General features: G+C 44.7%; 1 protein-coding gene across 2 annotated transcripts in view; it reads right to left on the bottom strand.

Moving 5' to 3' along the window:
* Positions 1 to 16,729, bottom strand: part of TMEFF1 (transmembrane protein with EGF like and two follistatin like domains 1) — a 147,562-nt gene extending 130,833 nt beyond the window's left edge. Inside the window, exon 1 of one of the 2 annotated variants that reach the window (XM_054164345.1) lies at positions 16,193 to 16,729. In XM_054164345.1, coding sequence (XP_054020320.1) covers positions 16,193 to 16,376 — 184 coding nt within the window. In that variant the 5' untranslated portion in view covers positions 16,377 to 16,729. The remainder of the gene's footprint in view (positions 1 to 16,192) is intronic. The other variant, XM_054164344.1, reaches the window with a different exon arrangement.
* Positions 16,730 to 19,108: the final 2,379 nt, after the last annotated feature.

The raw sequence follows: 19,108 nt of genomic DNA, 5'->3' as shown, positions 1-19,108 counted from the left end.
TGATGCAGGACCTTGCATTTGGTCTTGTTGAACCTCATGAGGTTTTCATAGGCCCAGTTCTGCAGCCTGTCAAGGTCCCTCTGGATGCATCCCTTTCCTCCAGCATGACTGCTGCACCACACAGCTTGGTGTTGTCAGCAAATCTGCTGAGAGAACTCAATGCCACTGTCCATGTCACCAACAAAGATGTTAAACAAGACTGGTCGCAGTACTGATCCCTGGGGGACTCCACTTGGACATGGACCCATTGACAGCCACCCTTTGGGTGTGGTCCTCAAGCCAGTTCATTATCCACTGAATGGTCCAGCCGTCAAACCCATACTGCACCAGCTTGGAGATCAGGATGTGGTGTGGGATAGTGTTGAAGGCTCTGCTCACGTCCAGGTAAATAATGTCAGTTGCTTGACCTCCATCTATTAATGTTGTGACCTTGTCATAGAAGGCTACCAGGTTTGTCAGGCAGGGTTTGTCCTTGGTGAAGCCATGCTGATTGTGCCCAGTCACCTCTTTGTTACTCTTCTGTCTCAGCAGTGCCTCCAGGAGGATCTGCTCCACGATCTTACCAGGCACAGAGGTGAGAAAAATGGGGGTTGTTTCCCCTTTTCCAGTCAGTGGGGACCTCCCTGGACTGCCATGACTTTTGGAATATGAGGTTTGGCAACCTCAGCACCTGTGGGTGTATCCCATTGGGTCCCACAGACTTGAACACTTTCAGGTTCTTCAGATGGTCACAAACCTGATCTTCACTCACAATGGGCAGTACATTCCTCCAGTCCCTGCCATTATCTTCCATTGTGCTGGGAGTGTGGCTGGAGCCCTTGCCAGTGAAGACTGAGGTAAAGAAGTCATTGAGAACCTCAGCCTTTTCCATGTCACCTGTCACCAGCTCACCTGTTTCCTTTCTGAGGGAGCCCACACCTTCCTTAGTCTTCTTTTTACCATTAGTATACCTACAGAAATTTTTACTGTTCCCCTTGATCTCCCTGGCCAGATCTAATTCTCACTGAGCTTTAGTTTTTCCAACCAGTTCTCTTGCAGCTAGGGCAGCTTCCTTATATACCCCCTGTTCTAGCTGTCCCTTCTTCCACTCCTTGTAGAGTTTCTTTGTATGTGCCAGCACTCCAGTCTACATCAAAATCTAGAATTTGCACTCATTTCAAAAGAAAGATGAAGTATCTTTTGATCTTTGGAATACCAGATAGAAGCCAATTCCAACAAGGGAGGGTTTTTTCACTGCAAGAGATTCAATATGGTACTTCCCAAGTTAATATGGAAACCTCAGTTTCCTCTCTGCTGTTCAGTCTCATTAAAATCTTTTAAGAGTTTTATAAATTAAGACTGCACTACAATGATTTTTTTTAATGATACACATACCTTTGTAAAAAATAGCATTAGATTCCTATTTTGCATACAGAGAAAGGAAATAAATTAACTCTTGGGTAATATCCCTGAAACATAAGCAGCATGAACTGGTGCTGGAGCATAATTAGGCTTGCACAAGCTCTCTCCTCCAAACACCCATACGCTATGCTATTTAGGACTAGTTTTGAAAACCATAATTAAGCAGTCAGAAAACCCTTGGAAAAGTTACAAAATAACCAGCCACATAAAAACCACAGGGAGAAAACAAACAAATAAGCCCCCAGGTGATCGTTCAGGTTTCTTAATGAATTCTGGTAATTCCAGTAAGTTAGAAACCCAAGGAAGGACCTGAGCCACCAGCTCTGTTCCTTTCAAACTCTAACAACTATATTATGCTTCTAACACACAAATCACCACTGAGGAGCTGATAAGCTTACTGAAGTACATTTTTTTTTCTCCCATATGCATTCTTGTCAACTAAATCTATAGCTAATAATTCTTCTCTGTCTGGTTGTTTATCCTTACTGAAACACAGAGAAATACAATTCCCAGAGCTCCTGCTAACCTCCTTTGCCAGTCTTGAAAGGATTTTCAGGAGCTGAGAGCTTACAGTGGGGCTACAGTACTGCATCTATAGAGCAAGACATGCTCTCCTGCCTCATGGTCTTTCACAGTTATGGCTGCAGCAGGGCTGGCAAAGCCATCAGGTTTGCAGAGAACTGATGAACTCAAACTCACTTGGAGCTGACAGGATCTCTGCAGCACACCGTATCAGCAAGATGGACAAAGCTGCTAGACCTTTGATGTCCAGTATTTTGGACTAAGAAAAAAGCCTTATTTAAAGGACAGACAGGAGGCAACCTCTCCTTCAATATATTCATCCATCTCCCTCTGTCCCTGGCGTGCCACTCATGCAGTACGAAGCAGGTGGAAATTATTCACGGTTCCCTGCTGGGGATTCCCTTGGCAAATGTAAGGGCGGATTAGCCTGCTCATGAGTTGTCTCCCCTGCAGTTCCTGGGCTGAGGAGCACAGCTAGCAGAGACTGCCAAAATACGCCCGGTGTCAGCTTACAGCTCTTGGGGGAGACTTTCTAATTGCCATAAATTAGCTGCTATTACCTGATGTACAGTGGAGAATCAAGGAACTTTGACTTGCTGGCTCTCAGTTTACTCTTCCCTGAGACGGTGCAAAGGACATCTTCACTTTGCCAGGTGTCCCCTAACAGCTGGTCAATGGAGCAAGAAGAGCTCATTCCTCTCTCTGAGACCAAGTTTACAGCCATGTTATCAGTCTTGCTCTGAAACCTCTTGATGCTGTGGCACTGACAGACACTGCGTCACTGCCAGTCTGAATGTGATCCATGTTTTCTGTTTGAGTGGTACACCTCAGGCCACAGCTCTGGTCAGCCATCTTCACAAGTGGTGCCAAAATGGCAGGCAAAATATAGCCAACAAAAAGTTTCATATAAATATAATAGGAGTAAAAAACCCCACCCAACATGTGAATAGGCACATGACTACATTCTGCCCTTTGTCTTACACCCATACAATTGAAAGGAAGTAAAAGGCCAGTTTGTGCCCTGAGATAAACACTGGCTGAGGTACAGTTCCTATTTCCACACAGGCTGAACTTGATTAGTCCTGCAGCTGTGTAAGCATCATCCAGAACAGTATCAGAAACTACTTTTAGAGGCTCTGCATAATTTGAAGGCAAAAATGTTTTTGTGGCTTAGAGAAATTTCAGCAGTTGAGTTCATCACTTTGGTACAGACCTGCCTGCAGATCCTGAAAGTCTATGGAAATCATTGTTTCTACTTGCCAAATCTGTAAAGCTATGTGAGACTAATATTTGCAGGTTCTTACTGCTTACTCTGTATGCAGAGAAATCTGTTTTTTTCACAGGGACAGTGATCTAGGAACTCTTGTTGATTTTAAGCAGTGGTTAGCATTTCTGGTAGTGGGCTTCACTCTGCTGCTGAGGAAGTCACACCATCAGCTCCTTTCCCCTGTGTTTATAGAAATCTATTTCCAGGAGTCATTTAAAACAAAAAAACCTAAGCCAAACTGAATTATAAAACTACATACAAACGTAGTTTCATGTAGCTTTCCAAAGTAGGAAAAAAAAGATCTTTCCTGATCCACTTCTTTCAGCTATGTGTGGTCACAGAAGAAACTTCGATGCCTCAGGCTTGAGTGGGGACTGCTAGATTTTCCACCTATGTCAAGTGGCCCCACACCAGCATAGTCAGACCCTGTTTCTGCCCCTCCTCCCTGCAGAAACAGCCCATACATAACATCATTTCCCAAAGAACCTAATCTGCACCTAACCCTTAGAAGAAAAATAACAACTTTCAAAGTGGAAATTGAGCACAGGAGACACCTTTTCCTAGTCTTTCCTAGATGGACACTCAATGCCTTCCTACAAAAGCCAGAAACAGCATGAAGAGAATTTGGTGGTGAAGCTATTTTGATCTCTTGTAGCCCAAGTAACTGAAAGAGGCCAGAGACACGTTCTCAGTATTTTTATAGGAAAGCCCTTGCTGTGGCATAAAGCTGGTACTGATGTCTTATAACAATTCATTAGGCCATCCTGAAGTGTAGAAATATATATTACTATAATATAGAACACCAATAAGTAATACCTATGACTGAAAAGCCTGTGTATTTGGGAAACAAATGTGACAGCAGTGGAAAAACTTCACTTTCCTAAATTAACTCCGATTGGCAGATTTTTGATATGGAACTTTTTAATCATTACGTTTGAATAATATTGGGGGTTTGGTATCTAATACACTGCTTTCAAGTAGGTTTATCAAGTGTCTAATGAAGCAGTACGTTCCTCCCCTTTGTCTTCTGAGTGAGGACTCCTTTATTACAGTGTAGCATCTTTTTGTTTTAATGCTGCTCTGCAGTGGATTGCCAGCTCATTAATTTTTCTGCTATAACACCCAAATCCCTTTGCTGATCAGTGTGCTGGATGATTGATTCCCTGCTCCCAGACTAATTTTTTACATTGGACTGCATTTACCATCTGGTAGATAAATCACCCAAAACACTCAGTTTTGGAGTCTGGTTCCAGTGATCCTCTTTGTTTGCTCAGCAAGCAGCACAAATGCCACTCGCAAATGCGGGGGTTGCATTCTCTCACCTGGACAGCTCCTCTGTATTACAAACAGAGGTTTTAACAATGAGCATCAAGAGAGTGATAAGCCTCTTTGTATTTTATTTTTAAAAAATAATCAAAGTTAGGCAGCTGTTTGTGTTTTCTAGCCAAAATTTTTGTTTCATAGCCACTTGTTTCTCTTGTGACAGAGAGTATTTCTTGCCGCTCAGAACCCGTTTTGCACATTTCAGCTATTCAACACATACAACTATTTTTGCAAAGGTGTAAACATCCACACAAAACAAAATAAAAGGACAGCCTTTCAGCTAAGAAGAGAAGAAAAACCATGACATAAATTGCCTTCCCAACACATTTTTTATTTATATTTTAACAAAGAAATAACTCTGTAACTTCACCAGGAACCTGTCCACTTTATTTTCACTTTTATAGCCTTGAAATGATGCTTTCATAACAACTAGAGTTCCAATCAAGTCAGGGGTAAGGAACTCTGCCTCACAGACTTGTCTAGGTAAACTTTTGTGAGAGGTGGATGATGAAGGAGAAGCTGCTGGATGGGCACGTTGCCTTGGGGAAGTAACAGTTCATCTGCACACCAGTGCACGTGGAGGTGCTGCTTGCGGGGGTGGTCCCTTTATTTAGCCTTTTTAAGGATTTTCTGCTGCCCCTCTCTCCCCTGGAGAACCCATTCGGCACAACAAACTGACCTCTGCCTCTCCCAGAGGGATCAGACAAAGGCAGCACAGAATCGGAGTCAATACTAATTAGCAAAATGTAAACATTTAATTAGATCAATGTTTCCTTGAGACTTAGAACAACAAACTGCTACCCAGCCACAAATTTCTATCAAAGTTTCAATGGAAATAACTGTTGAAAACACTGAACTATCTCAGTCAGCCAGCTAAAGACTTGGTCATGTGTTTTATGGACACCCTTGAGGATTAACTTACATTTTCAAAAGCACTTAACCGTTTTGAATATGCATTTGAATAGACTGTTAGGGGCATTTTTCTGCATATGCACTGACACCAGCACCTAGCCCATACCTCGGGCTTCTATCCTGCTTTTGTTAAGATCCTTGTTTGGTTTAAGGAAATGTAGCAGCTTCTGAAAAGGATTACCTAACCACCCGTCCTTTATAGTCACGTACGAAACTGCACGTGAAACAGCTCCTGAGTAGGAGAGCAAGTAAAACTCTTGTGAGGTACAAACTCCTCTCCACGCCTCGGGTTTAATCCACAGAGCAGTTTCTCACCTGCTGCTGAAATATGTGTGTTTATAGGTTTTCTACAATCACAAGTAAATGTGACAGCGTGATTTCACTGGGGGTTGTGTGTTTCTTTGTCCATCATCACATGCAGTGCTCACATGAGCTAGTGACTGAGACTGGTTAAACACTACTTGAAGCAGGATTTTTTGGTCGGCAGTAGGTGAGCACTGAAATGTGTCATACTCCTGAAGCTGACTGGAAATATGTCAGTCTGGGAAACAATCAGGGCTGGATCCAGGGTGAAGCAATTAGAACTCCTAAAATTGTGCAATTCATGTTCATCTTGATCGGACTATGGTGATCTAGGGCAGACAGACTGGAATTTGCACAGATCCAGCTCTCTGGCTTGCCCAGCCACCCTCATTCACCCCATCTGCTTCCACATCGATCCAGTGAGACTGGTGCAAGGCAGAGGAGATGCCCCCAGGCCTTTTCTTGAGGAACCCAGCTGTCACCTGCCAGCAAGTCAGGCAGCTGGAATGAGACTGCCTACAGAGGCTTTGTGACCAGGCAGAGACAGATTTTTCATGAGGCTCTGGCTTCCAGACCAGACCTGAGAAGAACCATTTTATATCCTGAACACACTTTTGCTTGTTTGTCAAGAGCATTGTACTTGTCCTCTTCTTCAGCTGTGCTCCATGGGATGCTCTATGTGTCTTAGGAGAACACAGAGAGTTTTGCACCTACTTAAGATACATAAGGAGCATATCGGGGTCTCAGCCTGGTAGTAATGGACCATGGGAGGAGCTGGCAGAAAACTCAGAGAAGCCAGGTCCCTTCAGAAAAATTACTGATGGTTCTATTCTTCTCTTTCACATGTTTTCCTGCTGGTCTTAATTAGCATTCTTTTTGAAGCTTGGATGAGGACCCTGCCAGCTTGAACACGGTTTTATAATGTGGGTGTTTCAAGACAGTATAAATAAATTTAGTTGCAATTACAAAGTCAAAAGCGAGGTATTACAAGGATTTAATTTTATTTTGAACCAGATCCTTTAAACACTGCTGCTGCAACACATAATCTATTACCAGAAAGCTCTTGTCTTTTCAGTCCTTACAACTGTCTAGTATGAGAATGTCAATTATCCCAAAATAAGTCCCTATTTGCCAGTCAAACGCCACCTCCTTGCAAACTGCACTATGTCCAACGAGGCAGCTCTGGAGTAACTTTAAAAAATTGAATATTGCTATCTGTGTAACATTAAATTACTCTCTAAACCAGAGGAAATCACATCAGCAATAGATATGCAAATGCAGGCAAAGACTGGTCTGTCTCCCAGCTCCCATTCAGTATCACAGTATCACAGTTCTGTGATACTGAATGGGAGCTGGGAGACAGACTGGGTCAGCAAGAACAGAAGTCTTCCAGGTACTCCTCTAGCAAAGACCTTCACTGCCATCTTGCTCCTCACTCCAAAGAGGACAACACTTCCCTGGTAAGAATCTCTAAGAGAAAAAAGAATGTCCTGATTTTGTTGTTTGTTTGTTTTAAAAAGAACATATGACCCATAAACACCAAATATTTAAACAGCCAATGGCACTGCTAGATATCAACCTAATAATACAAGATGAAATAATTCTGTTCTCAGATCCCCTTGTAACCATCTGTGAACTAAATCAGAACCGAAGATACACTGTAGCTGTTCATCAAGACAAAGGGACAGATTTAAGGCTCTCCAGAAATCTTTAATTTTATCAGATCACAAATTTTATTGCTGAACTTACTCCTAAGAAGATTTTTGTCTTTATATCTTTATCCTTTTCTGGAAGAAAAATACCACACAAGGCAGACCATTTGGCCAAAAAAATAGCTTCATAAAATAAAATTTACTATGAGTTGATTTAGTCAGACAAGCCCTTCTCTACATACTTAGGAGTTCCACAAATTTCAATACCACTGTCTTCTACTCTTTCTGATTTATCCTGTGTTTCCAAATTGTGAGAATCATAGAATCGTTTTGGTTGGAAAAGACTTCCAAGATCAGAAACTCCAACCACTGACCTAACACCAGTATGGCCATTAAACTATGTCCTGAAGTGCCATGTCTACACATTTTTGAACACCTCCAGGGCCAGTCACTCCACCACCTCCCTGGGCAGCCTATTCCAATGGTTGACACCTCTTTCAATGAATAAATTTTTCCTAATATCCAGTCTAAACCTTCCCTGGCTCGGTCTGAGGTCATTTCCTCTCATTCTACCACTTGACACTATGGAGAAGAGACCAACCACCCCCCTGCTCATTACAACCACCTTGCAGGTAGTTGTGGAGAGAGATCATTTCACAATGATCTAAGAATAAACTACAGGTATACAGCATATTATTTAAATATAACCTTCTTGGGAAGAATGACTTTTTAAAGAAGAATTTATAAAGAACTTTGTTGGTCTTCAGCTCTATTGAATACTACAGGCTGCCTAGATAAAGACAGTCTTTCACCTGAAAAATGCCAGCATGTCCTCTACCTCCACTTCCATTCCACAGCATCTGTAGGGACTTCTCAAGGAGGATAAGCAGTACTCCAGAGTCAGAAGAACAGATCCTTTCCCAATACCCCTGGTGCTCAGCACTTTTTCTTCCCCAAATGTTACAGCTACTGTTATTCTATGATCAAGTGACCCGCCTGGTAGATGTGGGGAGGCCTGTGGATGTGGTCTACGTGGACTTCAGCAAGGCCTTTGACACCGTCCCCCATAGCAAACTCCTGGCCAAGCTGTCAGCCCATGGCTTGGATGGGAGCACACTGCGTTGGGTTAGGAACTGGCTGGAGGGACGAGCCCAGAGAGTGGTGGTGAATGGTGCCACATCCAGCTGGCAGCCAGTCACCAGTGGTGTGCCCCAGGGATCAGTGCTGGGCCCCATGCTCTTTAACATCTTTATTGATGATCTGGATGAGGGGATTGAGTCCATCATCAGCAAATTTGCAGATGACACCAAGCTGGGGGCAGGAGTTGGTCTGCTGGAGGGTAGAGAGGCTTTGCAGAGGGACCTCGACAGGCTGGACAGATGGGCAGAGTCCAACGGCATGAGACTGAACACATCCAAGTGCCGGGTTCTGCACATTGGCCACAGCAACCTCATGCAGTGCTACAGGCTGGGGTCAGAGTGGCTGGAGAGTGGCCAGGCAGAGAGGGACCTGGGGGTGCTGGTTGATGGTAGGCTGAACATGAACCTGTAGTGTGCACAGGCAGCCAAGAGGCATCCTGGCCTGCATCAGCAACAGCATGGCCAGCAGGAACAGGGAGCAAATTCTGCCCATGTACACTGCACTGGTCAGGCCACACCTCGAGTACTGTGTTCAGTTCTGGGCTCCTCAGTTTAGGAAGGATGTTGACTTGCTGGAGCATGTCCAGAGAAAGGTAACAAAGTTGGTGAGGGGCTTGGAACACAAGCCCTGTGAGGAGAGACTGAGGGAGCTGGGGTTGCTTAGCCTGGAGAAGAGGAGACTCAGGGGTGACCTTATTGCTCTCTACAACTACCTTAAGGGAGGTTGTAGACAGACGGATGTTGGTCTCTTCTCCCAGGCAACCAGCACCAGAACAAGAGGACACAGTCTCAGGCTGCACCAGGGAGGTTTAGGCTGGATGTTAGGAGGGAGTTTTACACAGAGAGAGTGATTGCCCATTGGAATGGGCTGCCCGAGGAGGTGGTGGAGTCACCATCACTGGAGGTGTTCAGGATGAGACTTGATAGGGTGCTTGGTTGCATGGTTTAGTTGATTAGGTGGTGTTGGATGATAGGTTGGACACAATTATCTTGAAGGTCTCTTCCAACCTGGTTTATTCTAGTCTAGTCTAGTCTAATCTAGTCTAGGTACTAGTGCCATTACCTGCTTTGTGGACACTTTCCAAAGCCTGACCACAGGCTGGGAAAGTCACAAGCACTTTTATCTGACAGATCAATGGTAGAACATGATAATCCCTTTATAGAAAGAAGGTAAAGTGAGCCTCCCGTCAATACCTGTGGGATTCTCTGCCTTCACGCTTCTCTACTCAAAGACCTTGACCACAGCTTCTTTTTTTTTCAAGTCCAAGTAAATATTAACTTTCCCCTTTATCCAGTCGACTGTCAGCTCTAGAAGAAAACCGTCAGGCTCCAAGTACAAAATACTTATCCTTACATCAACAGCAAGAAAAGGCCCAGACTTGTTGTTTTCCCTTCAAAAGGAATTATCAGAGAGGTCTTGTTTCCTTGGCAGTACTTCTTCACAACAAAGCGTGCTCCTCTTTTCCCCTTTTCAGAAAAGGATAAAGAAATTGGATTCAATCCAGTCCCTTCAGTCAAGGCTTGAATGCTCCATCACACTACCAGTTCCCACTAGTGACAGTGATGGAGTGACACCTGGTATGAGATGATTTTCTGCTATTCTGACACTTTCAGTTCTGCTTTAATTACCTTTCAGCTCTTTGATCAGCATAGGAATCTGTAATGAAAGGACATTTCATGTCTGGCTAATTACACTAAAGGGATACAAATATGTGCATGCTATTGTCTGAGTTTTCATTTCTCTTTTTAATAATGGTTTTTACTTTTTACTTAGAGTTGATTTATATTCGTGCCTTATGATAGTTTCTTAAAGTGATATGTAACCTGACTCAGTTTAGATTACTTACTTCAGAAGTTCAATTGGCACAAACACATATCACAGTTTGACTTGTCTGTTATAATTCATTTACAGAAGCATAAGTTGTAACATCTTACATAAAATAACCAATTGTTCTAGTCTCATCTATGGGTTCAGATCAAGTTTATCTATGCAAACAAAAACATCTGTTATTTTTAAAATAGTTAGGCTGATTTACCTGAATCTGTACCTCTGCTTTTACATTCCTGCCAATGTGGCTGCATATCTTAAACCCAAATCATTTTGGTTTTGTGCAACTTAGAACAATAGACCAAAAAATCCCTCGCTTCCTTAATCTTCACAAAACCCACAAAGGGTACGTCTGTTCCAGCTGATAAGCATGGATCAAAGCCAGTCTTGAGGCCACATCTCATTCTGGTTCAGAGACTCCCCACTGAGCCTAGACAGAAACCAAGGTCGAGCTCAACAGACCAGCAGTGTCTGAGGTTTATATTCTCCCAAATCCGTGTCCATATCTGCCCTGTGGATTGGGCACAGACATGGTCAGTGGGGTTATGTGTTTGTGTTCAGCTCTTCCCTATCACAACAGTTACAGTCTGGACTCAAGCTTCAAACAACACAGAAAACCAAGAGTGACAAAAAGTGTACATACTCATTTTGTCCATAAACCAAGTCTTCACTTCAAGTGTCAATATACCAGATGTAAATAGCTTTAGACCTCCTAACAAGTTTCAGCTACTACAGCTCACACATAATAGGCAACATGCTTAAAGCAGTGATAGTTCATCCTGGTTTGAAACCTAAAGCTGTAATTTGCCAATAAATACAGAGAGCATTTTTGAGAGTGTACCACCTTCTCGGTGCTGACATATCTTAGATGCTTCTGAGAAAGAAATTCCTGCAGAAGTGATTGAATAGTCATCTCCCTAGGGAAGTGTTTCCTGAGGCACTGAGAACTTGTGCCCTGAATGTTGTGTTTCTAACCACACCATACTCGTGTTCAAGGTTTTTAGCACTTCTTAGAGTCTCAGTGTCTCATTCTGCAACTGTCAAACACACTCAGAAGGAAGCCAAGTTAGGAAAGGCAAGGGTGCTGCTCATGCCGAGACAGTGTCCTGCAGAGGCAAAGGATTCCATGTACTCCCCTGCTTTGGTTTAGCCTCCATGATCTCAGATTTTGCCTTTTCCCATCATTTTTAAAAGCTGTCGAGCACTGAACAAGAGTATACCACTGGTGACCCACACACAAGATGCAGAAGATAGGTTCTTTAATGTCTAGTTCTGGATTACAGCAGCCACAAGTATGTTACATGCACTATATCAAAATGCTACACAGCAAGACTTGAGCAGACTATTTTTTTTTCCTTGAAACATGCATGCTATGACTCTTCTGCTAGCACTAGTATCCAGCAGTTAGATTAAGGCATCTCTGCTACAGATTCATTGACAGTAGAAAGCTGAAGTAAGGATGAGACAAAATCTGTGGCACCACATCCAATGCTAGTGACTGCAGCCATATTTTAAATGCACTGCTCCCTCTTTGGGTGTGCAGCAATTAATAATTCATATACATTTTATTTTCTGTTGTATTACTGCACAGACTTGCAATGATGCTCCTGATCATTTCTGCCTTATCTGCATTTAAACTGGATTTCCTCTTGCTTGTCTTGCTCACATTCTGTGCCCTTTCCAACTCTTCTTCTTCTAAAACTCTGTTCACACATGGGAAAAAGGTGTGCTTTGAAAACAAAAGCCTATGATGTGGCCAGTTCTTGTCACCCTTGTCCATACTCTGTGACCTGATTCCATTCTAAGCTATGTATTTTTTTTCTCATACTGCTTTCTTACCCTCTTCTTGTGTGCTTGTGTGCTTTCTACTCCCAACCTTCTTCAGAACCCCCTCTTGTTCAACCTTCAGATGCTTTTATCCTACTGATGATGTCTACTCCTCCCTTCTTGCCCTAACACATTACAAAATATCAAAACACAAGAACTTTGCTCATGCTTGCTGTAGTTCTATTGTCTTACCATGTTCTTTGCTTCATCTCCTTTTTCTACTATTTCCAATTCTCTGTTTGTCTAACTTAATCCATGAGTTATTTGAGGGCAGAAATAATTTCTCTAAAGAATACTGAGAGCATTAAGATAATGTATATACTGTGAAGGACGGTTCCACTGCAGCTTTCTCTGCTGTTCTAAAAATTTACAAGCTTTTTGACAGCTTGCACTTTCATGCTCAATAAACAGCCTGACACAGACTCAGCCAATCACAGGATAGATACTTTCTTTTGTCCCTCTATTCCCTTCCTCTCCCTAATCAGTAATTTCCATTTACTTTTATCTGCAACCTATATCAGACATGTTATGACTGCACAAAAGGAAAGCATTCACATCCCACAGGAGAGGAATTCCATGAAAGAGAAGGTGTCCTTAATTTTTCCTTGATCTCACTCAATCCTTTTTACTCACTTCACTCAAAGAACATTTAAGAAACCAGGGGCAGTGCATGGCCTGTGAGACTTACAGGAGGTGTACAGAATTGTCCCAAACAAGTATATTTCAGTACATGAAGGGACAGCAAGCTGAAAGTCTTACCAACAGAAATGTATCCCTGTTAATTAAATTCTCAGGCATACAAACCCAAAACAATGCACAGAGCAGTATCTCCTGTTACACCTGTGCAGCTCTCATCAAGATCTTCAGCATTTGGTCAGTTACAGTCAAATTGCAACCTCTGTAGCTGCCACACATGTGACCAAAACATAGCACAGAAAACATCCAGTTGGAAGAGACCTCAAAGATCATCTGTCCAAACTTCAACCCAGCACTAAAGGGTCAATACTAAACTGTGACCCTAATCTCAAACCAGAGATTCAACTGGACTTAAACTGAAACTGAAGATGCCCTTGCACAGTGTGTGTGTCTGGAGAATAGCAGCAGATTAGGAGTTCATGAACAAACTACAATTTTGTACCTAGCTTTGCACTTGGGATGCTTAATAACCCCCTTTCACAACCTTTATTAAGGACAACTGTCTTATAGCCGGAGTACAGAAGCAAGCATCACACCTCACTACCCATGAGTATCAGAAATATTACAGAAGGTGTCTACAGGTAGCACTGGAAATAATATAATATCTCTCTAAAACATCCATTTGACCCAGAATGAGATATTTGACTATCCTAACCTAGCAAAGTATGGATTGGCAGAAGAACAAAGGCATACAAGTCCACATTGTCAATTAACTCCAGATATGTCTTAATTACCTGTTTCCTGCTCTAATAGCTTGGTTGTATGTTCTTCTCTTGGCTGGGGATGAAGCAATTATATCAGAATATAACAAAAGACCAAACCTCAATTTATGTGCTGAAAGCATAGAATCAAAGCCGAAAAAACTCTCAACTTTCATGTAGCCTGCCTGTGTCCTCCACCTTTGAATGTTACTTTACTACAGCACACTCTTTTCTTAAGCAGTATATTGTGGAGGATAATGGAAAGGAGTTCAGCATTTCCTAAAAAATCAGCAACAAACAAACATAGCTACATAACCTAGTGATGATCCAATGGTAGAAGATCAAGGAACCATCCCAAGACCAATTTGACTTGATGATCTTAAAGGTCTTTTCCAACATACATGATTCCACAATTCTATGAAAAAGTGTAAGAAACTGTTCCAGGGCAGCAGGTCAACCTGATGCAAACATTAAAATGACGACAGAGAGAAGTAGTTTGCTTCCCCAAGCAGGGAAAGTAATTCAGAGAGTCCAAATGACTGAAGGAAAAGTAGTAACAGTGTTCCCAAGTTTAACTTTCAGTATAAATAGCAATGTGAATGGTAGCAGTCCACTGAGAAAGGTGCTAAAGCCAATGCCTGGCCCCATGTGTAAACATAGCAAGCATCTTCTGCGGGGAGTAGTATATCCAGTAAAATTTAATGAAGCTATGCAGGGGTAAGCAAGAGGAAAATCTGTCCTGGATATTATGTGTTGGTAACAGTTGCTTCAAAATTAATGTTGAGAAATGAAACACTGTAGTTTTGCATGAGACAGTTGAAACATAGCAGAATCTAACTTCTTCATCTTTAAATGACATTTTCCTTCCACATGTCCGTAGTTACACTGGAAACAGTGCCTGCCATACATACATATATAGCGCACACACACACACACGCATATATATATATATCTGCCTCTGCCTATTTTTAGTAGAACCAAATCATTCTGCATGTCTTCAATATAGCATACAGTTTTCCAATTCCAGCTTGGAAAAACCTTCTTTCCTTGATGGTTTCTAAATAACGGTATCCGTGTGTTCTACATTATCTTAGAAACTTCCTCCTGTATTTCATCAGCCTACCATATTTAATCTCCCTGATTTATGCACATGCTGTGGTCTAATGACCCATGTGTCTCTGATGGGTAAGCCACTAACGCCAGTGACACATTAACCTGTTAACCTCTCTTTAAAAATAACCATGATAGTCACACAGATAGAATGAAAAAGTCCAGCAGCAGTAAAACAGTAGCATTGTGGCATTACACACTCGTACAGTATATGTCTAAATGGGGTAAAATAAAGAGCAAATGAGCATGTTGAGAGTGAATAGCAGTCACATTTATTATGCTGCAAAATGATTTTGCCTCAGTTTGCTGGTCTGCAAATTTGATAGCTGACTCCAGCAGCATTATCCAAATTACAAAATTTAATTGGGAGGGAGATCACTATTCCGTTCAGACCTTTCTTGAAAGCTGGTACACAGTTTGGGGTCCCTATCCTGGAAGGTACTGAGACTTTCTTCCAACGAGGCAACTGCCTTCCGAATCCCGCTGAAGACAATGGGAGCTCGGGAGGACGCGGTGGGGGGATATGCTCTGTGCACAGGGCGAGAAACGTTCATCACCTTGGAGAAGGCACTTTGCGCAGCTCTCGGCGGCGATCCTTACAATGAAATAAACCTATCGTTTTAGAAAGCAGCAGGAGGGATACGCAGCCAATGTTTGGAGAAAAACAAAACCTGCTTTTTCTAAATATTAGTTTTAGAACACAACCAAGTATTTCTAATGACGCGTAAACTTTATATTGTATGTATTTACTTTGTTCTACTTTAAAAACCTCGTATACCTCAAGACAGAAGAAAACGCGCTGCTGTCATCGCGAACTGACGCATCTACATGGACACTGTACTGGACCCGCGTGTACTTAAGCACAGGATGGGAAAGCACAATACAACAGCCTCCTGTCATTCGAACAACACGGGGGGAAATCCCTAGGAAGCTTATTTCGCGCACACAGGGAGTGTTTTGTTGTCTACCTGTCATCCAGAATACTCTACCCAGCAGCCGGCAGATGGCCGGACGGGGGGCTGCCCCGGGTGCGGGCTGCCCCCGCGAGCAGAGTGGGACTAAGCAAGCCCCCCGTGGGAGCGCCGTCAGAACCCGCGCTCCCGGCGGCCCCCCGGCTCTTCCCCTTAGCCTGAGACAGGACGGAGAGGCAGCGGCGGGGGGAACGGGGCGGCCGGCTGGCACCTGCCGGCACTGCGGGGGGCGGAGGCGGAGTGGAACAACAAAAGCCAAGAGACACCGGCAAACTCCTTCCTTTCGGCGGGGCGCCGCTGGGAAAGAGGTCCCCTCTCCGGGGGCTCCCCACGCCTACCCACCCCCGCCCCCGCAAAGGGGGTTCTCCACGCCGCACCCGGGGCCGGGGCGGACGCTGCTTCTTTGTTTTCCGCCGCCCACGGGGCCGCGCCGGGCCGAGGCCGGGCCGGGGGAGGAGAAGCGGGGGGGCCGCTCTCGGCCCTCCACGTGCACGCGTGGGCTGCCCGCGGAGGGGGGCGCGGAAGCCAGCGGGGCTTTACCTGAGCAGTTGATGCCTTTCCCCTTGCCACCGCCCTGGCACTCCGAGCCGGGCAGGGGGTGGGAGGCGCGGCCGGCGGGCAGCGCGGAGAGGGCGAGCACCAGGAGGGCTGAGGTGTAGCACAGCGCCAGGGGTGGTCCCGCTCGCAGCAGCGGCCGGGCGGCGGCCGGGCTCTCTCCCAGCATGGCGAGGGGCGGCCGAGGAGCAGCGCCGGCGGCAGCGGGATGGCGGCGACGTCAGGCCCGCAGCATCAACCGGAGCCCGCGGCGCCGCCCGGGCGGGACCGTCCTTTCTCCGCCGCGCTGGAGCACACCTTCAGCATCCCCGCCGCGGCGGGCCACGCACACCAGCCGACTGCCGCTGCCGCCTCCGCTGTTGCCCGGCCGCGGGCAGGGCTGGCCCCAGCTGTGCAGCGCGATACCCCGCAGCCCGGAGGTGCGGTGGCCGCCTCCGCGCCTGGCCGCTGGCGGGGCTGCCTCGCCCCGGCCGCGCTCCTTTGTGCGCGGCGCCCGGCAGCGCCGCCGCTCCGCCTGCAACAAAGGGAGCAGAGCCGAGGAGGCTGCTACTGCTGCTGCTCCTGCCGCCGCCGCCGCGGAGGGGGAGGAGAACGGAGAGAAGGGGGAGGAATCACACGTGATAGTAGCCCCCTCCCCCGGGACCGAAGGGGAGATGAGGGGTTTCTCCGCGTTCGGCGGACAGGGCGAGCGGCAGTGGCAGCGGCAGCGCACGGCGAGGCCGCCCCCGAGAGGAGCGGGTGGGGAGACCCCGGCGCGGCGGGTGGTTGGGCAGGGCCGGCGGTGGGTACCACCGAAAGGCGTGCGGGGACAGTAATGATGGGTGAGTGAAACAGAGCGGGTCCCAAGGGGCGATGAGGAAGGAGGGCCACTGGGCACGTTGTGTGTCATCCCACGAGATGGCTCGTTATTCACGAGTAAGCCGGCATGAGTGAACAAGGGGAAGAAAGCAAAGAGACCATCTCTGCTATTTATATATAGTTGTAGCGTGTGTGTTTAATTTTTTCCGAACAGATGCCCAGCGTGTGTGGCGGGAGCGTTTGTACCGATCCAAGTAAATAAAGGTTAAAGGTACTGACTTTTGTAACCCAGTGCTTCACCACCTAGGGGTTTTCCAGTTCTTGGCGACACTTCAGAGGGTCAAACGCACTGCACGGATACAGGGTGGTAGGCACATATCTTGCGTGCAGACCTTCAGTCTGGCTGAAAGCTCTGTGTAAATTAACCATGCTGTTGCCATTTTTACAAAGGAAAAAAGCACAGTGTTTTACATTCAACAAGAATTTTCCCTGTCTTAGTTGTCACATTTCCCATAAGTTTTTTAATCTACTGGACAAACCATTTGTTTCTCAGAAGAAAGAATGCCTATATCCTTGATCTTTCTGCTGTGCCATGCTGTAAGCTATAGAGCTTATGTGAAGAGACCTGGCTTGTTCTAAGCAGTTCATTAACTGGGGCAGTCAGGAAAGAGTAAGGCCATAAATCCAGCAGTAAGCTTTGGGTAGGCACAGTGGTCAGACCCATAAAGTCAGATTGTTGGCTGGTTTAATACAGTGATGAAGAGATAAGTCCTGTAGCAATTTCCTTTTGGCATATAGGGTCCACCACTGACTGCTTCTGCCAAGTAAACGTTCTTCTGTAATTACTCACTCCCTTTGCTAGCAGTGATGCTGGATGTCAGAAGAGCTCTGCTCCTCGGTAAGGTCAGGTTCATTAACATTCTTGGAACCTGTTCTGCTGAAACTGGGCTGCTGAGGTACATTGACCAGGATGTTCAAAGCTTGCTAGATCTGTGTGGTGTGGTCTGGTCTGCTAAGTACTACTTTTGGGGTCTTTAGGCCACTGGACTGGTAGAGATCTTGTGTTTTTGATGGTAGTACTTTGCTGCTGTAGGAGCAGATACTGCATATAACCCTTTCCTAAGCACAACTGGATTCATCTTACACTAAATATTTTATTTTCCTGAGCTTCTTACTGGTGAATTAGACCTGAACTGTACTCACCTCTGTGTTAGAAAGCAGTTTCAGGACCAGTTCATACCGTCTTATCTTTGTGCCATAGAGTGTTTCCATCTGGCATTTCTCTTTCTCTTGGATTTAAATCTGTAATATATTTATAGGCAGTAGTTGCAGCCTCTCAACTTGTGTAGCCTGTCAGTAAGTTTTGTTAGTCTTCTCCTGTAACACAGAGCCTCTGTAACACAGATTTTAATGTACTAGATACAGTTTTAATTCATCATTTTTTCCAGCATAGCTGGCATGCATTGTGTAACAGTTTTTCATGAAGTATTGACAGTCTTTGCCACGGAGGTAATCTCTCCTGATTTCTTCCAAAACAGCCTTTTCTCATAGAGCCAATTTGCTTTTCATACGACAAAATCTCCCTGATGGTTCAAGGTCATGCTCTGAGTGACTCTTTCTCTGTCATTTACAGACTATAATAAAAATGCTTTTTATAAATGTCTAAGTGCATGACCTTATCTTTTCCGTTATTTAATTTCATCTCATCTCATTTCTGTTATTCCAGTCCTCAGGATTACGTTGTCCTCTCTGTAGGATATTCTGAACTTCCTTTCCCCCTTCAAACTGTAACAATCAACAGTCCTGTCCAGTTCTTTGTATCCAGAGCACTCCCACCTTCACATTAATGAAAATGTATGCAAATAGAAACTATTGGTCCTAGAAATAACTTTAAGAAACAGTAACAGTACTTATCCTCATTTAAACATTCCCCTTCTAGGATGGTGAGCCATCAGCTGTGGTGAGGTCCCAACTGAATTTGCAGCTTGGTTTTGGTTCTCCATGTCTATCACTTTAATTAGGCAATCTGTACAAAAGCTTTTAACAAGTTCAGATAGACTGTAAGAAAAAACTCACAGGGTTTGATTTAGAAGTTGCTTTTTT

The sequence above is a fragment of the Dryobates pubescens genome, chromosome 9 (assembly GCF_014839835.1).
Source record: "Dryobates pubescens isolate bDryPub1 chromosome 9, bDryPub1.pri, whole genome shotgun sequence".
NCBI lineage: Eukaryota > Metazoa > Chordata > Aves > Piciformes > Picidae > Dryobates > Dryobates pubescens.
Note: the sequence above shows the minus strand (reverse complement) of the source record. Positions and strands in the feature narration are given on the sequence as shown.